Source organism: Choloepus didactylus, chromosome 7, assembly GCF_015220235.1.
Source record: "Choloepus didactylus isolate mChoDid1 chromosome 7, mChoDid1.pri, whole genome shotgun sequence".
Classification (NCBI taxonomy): Eukaryota; Metazoa; Chordata; class Mammalia; order Pilosa; family Megalonychidae; genus Choloepus; species Choloepus didactylus.
In genome coordinates, this window is record NC_051313.1 from 142,526,745 (window position 1) to 142,537,932 (window position 11,188).

The 11,188-nt window shown below is 43.3% G+C and overlaps 1 protein-coding gene across 1 annotated transcript; it reads left to right on the forward strand.

The window, feature by feature from the left end:
• The first annotated feature begins 147 nt into the window (after positions 1-147).
• On the forward strand, positions 148-8,257 carry GCM2 (glial cells missing transcription factor 2). The gene is made up of 5 exons (XM_037844869.1): positions 148-237; positions 3,692-3,944; positions 4,084-4,196; positions 5,132-5,257; positions 7,325-8,257. The coding sequence occupies exons 1-5, from the start codon at positions 148-150 to the stop codon at positions 8,255-8,257; spliced, it is 1,515 nt and encodes a 504-aa protein (XP_037700797.1).
• Positions 8,258-11,188: the final 2,931 nt, after the last annotated feature.

Below are 11,188 nucleotides of genomic sequence, written 5' to 3' on the forward strand. Positions count from 1 at the left end.
CCCTCCTCCCACTTTGTCTCTGTCTCTGTACATACCTGCGCGCCCAGGCGCGCCACTTTCTTTTTAAAGAGAAAAAGTCACCTAGCGTACTTCTGGCTTTTTTGTCTTTCTGGATCCTGGGCTAGGAGCGCCAGCGAGGAGAGGCAGATGCCGGCGCACGCAGAGCGGAAGGCGGACAGCGTTTGCCTCTACGGGATGAAGCTCACCTGGGACATCAACGATCCTCAGATGCCTCAGGTGCGTGAATCAGGTGTGCCCCCCAAAGAATGGGGGCCTGTCATCCAAGGCCTTTAACTCTGTTGGCAGATCCACCCCACCCCCAACACACACACACACAAACACACCCGAGAGCCCTCAAATGTAGAGAGAACTCCAGACTCTACAACTGGTAGAGTTGGGTTTAGAGCAGTTATCATCTCCCAGCTCTTTCCATGCGCCTGCCTTGAAACACCCCGGAAAGGCAGCGGGAACTGCCCACCAAGCTCCGCGTCTGGGCGGGGACGGGTGCCCTCCCTGCACTCTCCTTTAAGCAAGGTTGGCTTTAGGGGAAGAGACCAGGTACTACCCTCCTTATCCATTCTTTGAAATCCACGAGAAACTTAGGGAAAAAATAGCACTGGATGTAAATACCACTGCTTCTCAACAGAACAGCGAGAGAGAACTGTAAATCGAGGTGACCCAAATCTTAAACAAAGAGGGGACCTGGACAATTTACTCAGTCGTTCGCGGCTGCCCAGATTAAGCACAGCTTCTCTGAGGCCCCTTGCTCATTCTAATCAGGCCAAAAGGCCTCGAAGAGCCTCTGGAGTTCGGATTTTGGACGTAAATTCTGAACTTACTTCTTCTCCAATATCAAGGAAATCTTCATCCTTTTAGGGCGAATTTGATTTTTTTTTTTTTTTAATGGCCCAAAGAAGTTTAGGACCAAGTCCAGGGAAAGAACCGGGCAATATGCTTGGCCATACTGGTTTAGGTCAAAAACTGAATGACTTTCTTTAAAGTCCTGGTTGTACATGGCAGGAGATGGTGAGCGGCTCTCCAAGCATTGACAAACATGACATCAGGCAATGTTGTGGCATAAACTGTGGCATGAGAGGCTTGCATTTATTCATCATCTATTATGTGTCAGTGTTCAGATGGGTAACAATTCATTAGCAAGGTTTTGTAGCCTTTCCAAGGAATTAGCACTCTTTTGGATGTACACATTTGTGGAAGGTGTGTTTTGTTTGTTTTAAAGACTGCTTACTTGGGAGTCATACTGCACCATTTTTGTGCAACTGACCACAGTACATATGTGCCTTGCATTCTCACTGGCTTCTGTCCACTTAAATTGTCATAAGAAACAAATTTAATATTGCATTTTAAGACAGAGCCTCACGTCCAAATAATGTAAACATGGCTCATCTTTCAAGTATTTTCTAGACTTCCTATGTAAATAGGAATTATTTTTCTTTGGGGAGATTAGATCCTAAACAGAGAGGGTATGTAACATCTCATAAGGGACAGACACTGAGATATAGAAAGAGAACTGGAGGCTGAACTCCTAATCCCAGCCCTGCCCTGGCTAACTGGGGTAGAAAGTATACTGAGTGTATGACCTTGAGAATGTCCCTGAACTTACCTTAGTCTCAGGCTACTCACCTGTCATCAAATGGTAGCACTAGATAATGATCTCAAACTCTTGTCCAGGTCTGCAGTCACTTTCAGTGTGTGTGTGTGTGTGTGTAACATCAACACATTACAGCTAATGAAACCCAGTCTTGGATGTCCTCTGCTACTGCTTTCATTTAAAAATATAGTCTGTGGCTTCACCTCCAGGGTCACTACCTCATTAGCTTGTGTGAGACATGTGGACCTGTTCTACACCCCTACTGGGGAGCACTAAAGGAACACTCTCTTTTGGAAGATTGTCAACTTGTTACCAATATTCTCAGAGTGAAATGTTCACTTTTAAAACAAACATATTTACATTTAGAGTTGATTTCATCATTCTATATTTCATTGTGACTATTAATTTATGCCAGTGACAACATTTCAGAGAGAAGCTAAGTAAGGCCTATTATATAACAATGATTTCAACATCATCCTTGTGGTTTTGGAAAGAAAATCACTCTTTTACCTTATTACTGTTAGAATGGACAATCCTAATGCAAGCCGGACTTGGCCAACTGAGAGTGCTTTTGCTTTGCGAATGTTGCATCTAATGTCTCTAGGGTAATGGGAGGGAGGGGAGGTGCAAATAACTTACCACTGGGATAATAGTCTCCTGGGCCTCTATCATGCTGGAAAAGCACGTGGGGCATAGCTGCTACATATCTTCTCTTTAAATTCCAGTTCTGCAACCTTGGAAGGTTATCTGTATACTCTCCACTTCCTCCTGTTAAATAGTAGTAAGGATGCCCAGCTTGCAGGGTTGTGGTAGGAATTATTAGATGCTGCATAAGAAACTCCTAATTAATATGGCTCCATGGGCCATTCTGTCTCAATCCCAACCTCTCAACTCTGCCATTGTAATGCAAAAGCTGCCACAAACAATAGTAAGCAAATACCGGGGCTGTGTTCCAATAAAACTTTATTTATGGACACTGAAAATTGAATTCCATGCAATTTTCATGTGTCTCAAAATCTAATTACTCTTTTCACTGCCCACCCCACCCCCACCCCCACCATTTAAAAATGTAAAAACCATGCTTAGCCCCCAGGCTGTGTACAAAAAAAAGGCAGCAGCTGGTATTTGGCCCCTCATCCCCAGTCTGCCCACCCCTCCCCTAGAGAGTGCCTAGTAAATAGTGAGTGCTCAGTAAACAGGAATTTTGTATTAAAGTTATAGACAAGAGATATCTTTATTGCAGTAAAAAATGACCACCAAATATGACTAGTAAAGCAGCCATCAGTAATTTAGACGTAACTTGATATTTCAACCACGTGATTATTTGTTGTGGAGAATGATGGTTCCATACTGGGTTCTGACTCTCCAACACCCTAAATGCTCCGGGCTCACCTTGATGGTTAGGTTCTCCATCACGCAGTGCCATTTTCACTTGGAAAGCTGTTTAGCTGGAAGTGGGGTCAAAGCAGCTTTTGCCTCTCTGACATCCGGGGTATCACTAATGTAACTCACAGGTTTGGCATAGAGCTAAGAGCTTTTGGCGAAGCAGCGCTGGGTGGAAGTAAAGGTATTGGCAAGCTAAATGCCATTTCAGTCATAGAGCATTCCAATCCCTTTTAATTCTGGCACTTTGATTCTTAACTTGAAAATGTTTTCCACATTTAAACACACCAAGAAACGATACAACATAGTGGTAAGGAGCACGGACTCCAGAGCTGCCTGTTGCTAGCTGTGTGAACTTGGGTGAGTCAATTAACCTCTCTGGTCTCAGTTTCCTATTTTGTAAATAGAAATAATAATAGTAACTATTGCCTGCCTGGGTCGTGAAGTCTAGATGAATTCAACCACGTAAAGCATTTTGGAGTTAAGCACTATAAAGTATGACCACTTATTATTCTGAGAATGTGGAACAAATTCAGAGTGGGATTTTGTAGGAGCATCATTTCTGGATTTTACCTTTCTGGATTAAAAAAAAACAAAGTTTTTCTTCTAATGTGTTTGGAAAAGAAATAAAAGCCTAACGGCTGCAGCTTCAGCTTCATAAACTACCGCTCTGCCTCCTGCGCCCGTCCCCTTCCGCAGGAGCCAACCCACTTCGACCACTTCTGCGAGTGGCCCGACGGCTACGTGCGCTTCATCTACCGCGGCGACGAGAAGAAGGCGCAGCGCCACCTGAGCGGCTGGGCCATGCGCAACACCAACAACCACAACGGCCACATCCTCAAAAAGTCCTGCCTGGGCGTGGTGGTGTGCGTGCGTGCCTGCGCCCTGCCCGACGGCTCCCGCCTGCAGCTGCGGCCGGCCATCTGCGACAAGGCGCGCCTGAAGCAGCAGAGTGAGCGCGCACCGCGGGCTGGGGTGGGCGTGGGGTCTTAGAGACATAAGTTCTCCCCTCCCAACTAATTTCCCTTTTCCTCCACTAGAGTGTTCCGACGTGGGGCTGGTATTAATAGTTTCCCCTCTGGGTTTTGCAGAAAAAGCATGCCCCAACTGTCATTCCGCTTTGGAGTTGATACCCTGCCGAGGGCACAGCGGATACCCTGTCACCAACTTCTGGCGGCTTGATGGCAACGCCATCTTTTTTCAGGTAGGTGGGGTTAAACCACAGTTTGTAATGGATATTTTCATCGTTTCGATAGGGACTGTTTTAGTTTACCAAGACTGCTATGGCAAATATCACACAGTGGGTTGGTTTAACAACAGAAAGTTGTTATCTCGTGGTTTTGGAGGGGAGATTTCCACAATTAAGGTATTGGCAGGGCTTGCTTTCTCTTAGAGTCTGGAGTGCTCTGGCAATCCTCCCTCACTCTCACAGCGATCTCTCCTTGTGTCTGCTCATCTGATTTCTGCTGACTTCTGCCTTCTGACTTCTGTGTCTGTGTCCAATTTCCTTTTCTATAAGCAAAGACCTTATAAAGGACTTAAGCTGTTTGGATTAAGGCCCACCTGGATTCATCTAAATAAGATCTTTGATGACCTATGCTTTCTCTGCAAAACTCAAAGGGGGAAATACTAATTAACATCCCCACTCCTGACCCTTCTGGTGGAAGAAAAGGGAAAATGGTTGGGAAGAGGGAACCTATGACTCTAAGATCCCCACCTGCTGTGCACCCTCACTCTGCTGCTTGGAGCATGCCTTATCACAGAAGACCCAGCAGGGACCAACCACCTGCCACATGCCTTGGGAACTCTGGACCAACCCAAAGACAGCTTGGATGGCCAGAAATAGTTGCTCTAGCTCCCCCCAAACCTACCTGACTCGCAGGAATTAGATCACCTACTGTGCTCTATAAGGGCAAGTTATAGCAAACCAAGCTATTGCTATAGTTTATTTTAATATGGTGAAAGGATTGTGGGGAATCTTTTAAGACATCTATTATTAAAGCTGTGTTATTAGTTCAAGGTTTTTATTCTCTGCCAGTTTGAAAAAATAAAATAATAATAATTGAGGTAGATTTTTGACCAGCATTACCAGCTGTCCTCAGAGAAACAAGTATATGATATATTTCTTTGTTAATGCAGGCCAAGGGAGTCCATGATCACCCCAGACCAGAGAGTAAATCAGAAACGGAAGCTAGAAGAAGTGCCATCAAGAGACAAATAGCCCCTTCTTACCAACTCCAGAAAAAGGCTATTAGAGAATCTGAGGTAATGAGAGGGCTGGCATTGCACCATGGTCTGTGTTCATTTTCATTGCATGATGCCCTGATAATCATGTGCATGGAAATGTCATATGCTAATTACAAAGGTTTGATTTTATGTGAAAATGAAACTCTCTAACAAAATGTCATTGAATCAACATTCTGGATAGGGTTCCTGATCCCCTCGTCTTTAAAAACAAACCAAAAAGTTCTAACTCTATAGGCAATCATACAGTTAGGATATGTGCTGACAGCCTGATCAAAGGAAATTATCCTACAGTAATAAAGAAATAAATGTAGTCAGTCCTCATTATTTGCAGACTCCATATTTACAAATTTGCCTACTCACTAAAATGTATTTGTAGTCCCCAAATCAATACTCGTGGCATTTGTGCAGTCATTTGCAGACATGCTCTGAGCAGTACAACTTCATGTCCCCATAGCAACTGATGCTCTGCCTTCTTGTTTCAGCTCTCCTACTATAAACAAGTATCCTTTCTGTGATATATTCAGTGTCACTGTTCTTCCACATTTTTGTGTTTTTTATTGGTGATTTTGCCATTCAAAATGGTCCCCAAGAGTAGTGCTGAAGTGCTGTCCAGTGTTCCTAAGCACAAGAAGGCTGCAATGTGCCTTATGGAGAGAATACACGTTAGGTAAGCTTCGTTCAGGCATGAGTTATAAAGCTGTTGTCCGTGAGTTCAATGTTATGAATCACCAATATCTATTAAACAAGGTGTCATTAAACAGAAACACACAAAACCAGGTTATATGTACTTGGTTGATGAAGATGTAGTGACCAGAAGCTTGCAGGAACCTGACCCTGCATTTCCCCAGGGGCCGTGGTTAAGTATTCGCTAATTTAGTGTTCATGGTGACTTTATAGAACATAATTACTGAGAATGGTGAGAATTGACTGTTCATATCAACAGTGAGTTAGCCGTGCATCTTTGAGAGAGCCCTTCTGTCTTTTACATGGGAACAGATAGAATTTCTCTGGGCAACTTGATCCAGTTTGGCTTTCTAACCAAAACATGCCAAGCAGGCAGACGGTTCATATGAGGATAGTAGATCCTGACATTGTTTAAGCACTTTTGTGTGCCAAGCCCTAGTCTAAGAATTTCACACATTTGATGATCACAAAAACCCCAACCGGAGGTTTCTAATTATTAAGTTCCACTTTTTAAAATAGATTTTTATTGTGAAATTTAACATATATACATAACAGTGATAACTTTCAAAGTACGATTTAACAAGTAGTTAGGGAGCAAATTTCAAAGAATGTTATGGACTACAGTTCCACCATTTCAGTTATTTCCTTCTAGCTATTCTAATACCCTAGCATCTAAAAAAATTTATTTATATATTCAGTATTCGTAATCCTGTTTTATCCTATCTTGTCTGTTGCTACCCCTTCCTCTTGTTTAATCACTTTCTTGATCTTCAGGGGTGTCTACACAGTGACCACCCTAATTTGTTCATATTGAAAAGGGGTGTCAACATTATACATCTAGCTGATGTTCTTAAAGAAGCTGTTGCCTCTGGGTTTTAGGACTTCTCTGGCATAGGAACACTCTGGTGGATTTAAGTTTCTGAAAAAGAAACTTAGCGAGTGAAATTTTATAGAGTCTCAGATAGGGACCTAGGTATTTTGGCACTACTGTTGGTTAGGGCGTGGCATACTGTGTAAGCCCCTTTTTTTAAATGAGGAATTTAAGGCTCAGATAGGTAAGTAACTTGTTCAGTTAGAGAGGGATAGAGCCAAAATTGGAACCCAGGTCTGAGTGGTTCCTGAGCCCCTGCTATTATGGGCATGGTATGGGGGAGACCAGGACAAACTGTACTCAGACCCTCCTGCCCGGCCACCACGGACCCTCCACATTCAGTAGCGTGATATTCAGGCCTGAACCAGCTCAAGTTTGCAACCCACGGACCACATGCCAAAATAATGGACCCAAGCAGTGTTCACAACACAGAACCTACCTACTGGGAGTTTGGTTGGTCTGTTGCTATTACAGCTGAGGGTGTCCACACAATTAACCTGCCATATGTCTGTATTTGTATCATGTTTCAGGAAGGAGAGAATCAAGACAGCCATGGACATTACAGCAACATAACTCCTCTGGACAATCCAAAACAGCTTGATGTAATTATTGAAACTGGCTTCCCTACTCCAGGGCGGCCTTGCCCTTCCTTCCCAAACTCTGATGCTTACAAAACTACCCATAACCTAGCCACCTTCCAAGGAGACATAACACCAGCCTTTCAGAAATATCCAAATCCAAGGATCTATTTGCCCATGCCACCTTGTAGCTATGAATTGGCAGGCCCTGGTTACACTGATTCGAGCCCATGTCCCAGTCTTTATAAAGATTCAGCTGATAGCCCTAATGACACAGACTGGACTCATCTGAATGCCCTACAGTATAATGTCAATTCATGCAGCAGCTACGAAAGGAGCTTTGATTTCAGTAGTAAACCACATGGCTGGAAACCAGCTCTTGGAAAACCCAGCCTTGTGCACAGCGCTGACCACGGACAGTTCCAGGCCATGGCCACTTACCCTTATTACAACCCAGAGCATCCCTGCAAGTACCTCGGGGCTCCCTCACCAGCTGCCCCAGCCCTACAGACCGTCATCACCACCACCACCAAAGTGTCCTATCAGGCCTACCAGCCTCCTGCTCTGAAATACAGTGATAACGTGCACCATGTCAAGAGCTTCGCGAGCTGTAGCTATGAAAATGCCCCAGTGTCCATCTATCCAGAAGTCCTAGACCTTCCAGCTCCAGACACCAGGACAGCCTCTCCAGTGGGGCCACTTCCTTTGAAAGTCCCCGAAGATTGTCAGGTAGTCAGATCCACTTTGGCCCTTCCTCAAGAGCCAGCTCCCTCCAGGGCAAACCGAGCAGAAACTTGGGATGTGTATCCATCTGGGCTGGGCTCGGCAGTCAGTTATTCAGACAGAGTCGGTCAGTTCCTTGGCTATGACAATGCAGGCTTTTGAAAGAAGGTCCAGGGTACAACAGAACGCTGGTGCACATGCAAGCAGTGCAAAGGGACATGGCAACTCTCCCTTTTTGAGATGGGAGATTCATCTTGTATGCCAAGAAATATTTATGGTAGTAAAAATGCCAATGAGTTGTGAACATTAGCAGTTGGAAATGTTTAGATGGTATAGGGAAAATTTCACAAAGCATTTATAAACTTGCTACAGTACGTAGAAGTAGGTATGACTCTCCCAAATGAACAAATCAGAAACCTGGAGACTGTGAGGATAAAATACTGGCCTAAGTTCAGTTGACTTGTTAGTGGAAGTAGAAGTCAAGAATCCTGGTTCTCACCCCAACCCTTTTCCCATTAAACCAATCAGGGAATTTTACACATCCTTATTTGGTCCTTAGAGGCTGCCAAAATAGGTTCAAGAAGAAATCTTTATAATCATCTCCTGAATCATTGCATAAAATTTTATTTGCATATAGGAACCTGTTAAAATAGACTCAGGAAGTAACTTTGATGATGTTATCTCCAAAGTATGTATCTACAGCTTTTTTCTTCATCTTTGGAAATGGCAAAGTTCAGTTGTTCTTAAAAGAATTTCATCTTTCACAACAAGCTAAATACCTTTTCTTAACATCGATGATTGTTTTCATAACAGAGACAGCCTAACAATAATGATGTGTATTTAATGGATTATTGCTATAAAATACATTTTTAAATTAGGCTTCAAGATTAGAATGCAAATGTTTTGTTCAAATATAGTTTTACTGTTCCTTTCTTAATCTTCATAAACGTGATTGATAATATTGTTCAATTAAATATAATGACATTTTAAAGTAATGTAGCTGATGTTTAAGTTATTTCAAAACAGATATAGGAAGAATATTGTTCATATTATGATTGTAAAACAGATGCTATAATAGATTAAATACCTATTTGCCGTATTTTCTGTAATAACGGAAAGGCTTTCAAAACATTTTGAGTGTGTACATACACACACTCTTGCACAGCAACCAGTATGCAGTAAGTAAAAATATTCAGTTGTAAAGTAATAATAACAAACCTGCATAAGAAATAAATTTTTAAGAATGGGGGGGGGAATGATCCTCAAATTTGCATAGACAACCCAATTTGCATAACTAATATGCAATAAGCCAGATGCCATTTTACATCATTGAGCTCTTGTGATGTGTATTGCCCAACTGATTCATAAAGCCCCAATACCATGCTGTAATAAATACATACAGGACTTAACTACAAGAATGATTACATGTCTATGATCTCCTAGCCAAGATTTTCTCAGAGAAAAGGGCGCCTAGTACACGCATAAACTACTTTTCCCTTTAGAGACTCATTGCCAAAACTCACGGCTTAAAATACAGCTAAAACTTACACAGCACTTACCAAGGCCCGACACGGTCCTAAGACCTGAGCATATATGAACTGGTTTTGTCCTCACCACAGTCCTCTGAGCTGCCTCACAGAGTAGAAGTCACTTACACGGTAAGAACTATGATTTGAACTCAGGTCAGCAGCAGAGTGTGTGTGTTCTTAACCACTGCACTCTATGAGCTTTTAGGACAGTCCTTTATCAATGCAATTCCATTTGCACGTCACAAGTTTGGTACCAACACCCAGTAGCCAGTTGTGTTATTTCTCTCTATTTGTCCACAGGGCAACTGGGGGACCCATGCAGGATGGTAGGGCCAGCAGGGCTGGGAGTGGGCAGACCCCGGGTGGAGGCCCTGGATCAGCATTTCCCAAAGTGCTGACCTGGGGCCTCTGGTGTTCTGCATGATCCTAGACAGTCCGCAGTGATTTGCTATTTTAATAGTTATGGATTTATTTTAATGTGTCCTGGGAAGGTAGAAAGAATCCATCAAACCTATGATTTCAGATATTTTTGCCTAAACAAGGCAAAATAGATTTTCGTTTTTGTTTTTTTTTAAGGCAAGGCAATGTAAAGAAAAACAGTAAACAAATAATAATATAGGCATTACAAGGAAATGCCAAAAATCATTGAAATGTCTTGAGAACCACTGAATAATAAGACCCAGCACCCTTGAGTCAGGGGCCAGGGACTGGGAAGGAGGGGCCCAGGTAGAAAGATTAAATGGTGACAATAAGATCGTATGAAGCAGGGTCCAATGGGGAAAACGTGGTCAGATGCAGATGGGAAAGTTTAACCCCACTATTGAAGAATCCAGGCAGTGGGCAAGGCTCAGAAGCCAGGCTGTGGGAACCGATCCCCGAAGAGGCAGGTGAAGAGAGGACACTCCGAGTGTTGGCCAGGACCCCCAGCCTCCCCATCCTCTGAGAGCCAGCTTGCAGGAGAGGATGGCCGTGCAGCACAGAACAGCCCCTGCAGACTGGGTCAACTGAGGAAGGTACAGGAAGGCCTAGACTCTGTAAAACCCATCTATTAGGGAACAAGGGTTTTGTGGGAAATGAGTGGAAGTAGGAAATTTACAAGGACCTAGCGGTCATATTATTAATACTATTAATATTAATGGTATTTAATACTAAATATTAATTAGTAATACTACTACCGATAACTTTTGCTTACTAATTCATTATTAGGTTTCAGAGACGGGGAGTATAAGGCAGGGCTGCGGGGGCTGTGATCTGATGAGCTCATGAATGGGGTGAGCCCACAGCTGCCAACACACCCTACCTACCTCAGTTGTGGAGAACAGAGGTGGAGAAAACAAAGTGGGGTGGGGGGGACCAGGCTGATGGCTAGCACCTGTGATCAAGGAGGGTTTCTCCAATCAGGCTTAACCAGTGCCCTGGGATGAGAAATAGAAACAGGCAATATTCGCTTGCTAACCATTTTCCCTTCTTTATGAACAGTGCACTTTCTGCAATATTTACACTTGTTATAATAGTTACCTGGAAGAACCTTGAAGCAATGAACCTAAGCTCTGATGGTGGCAAG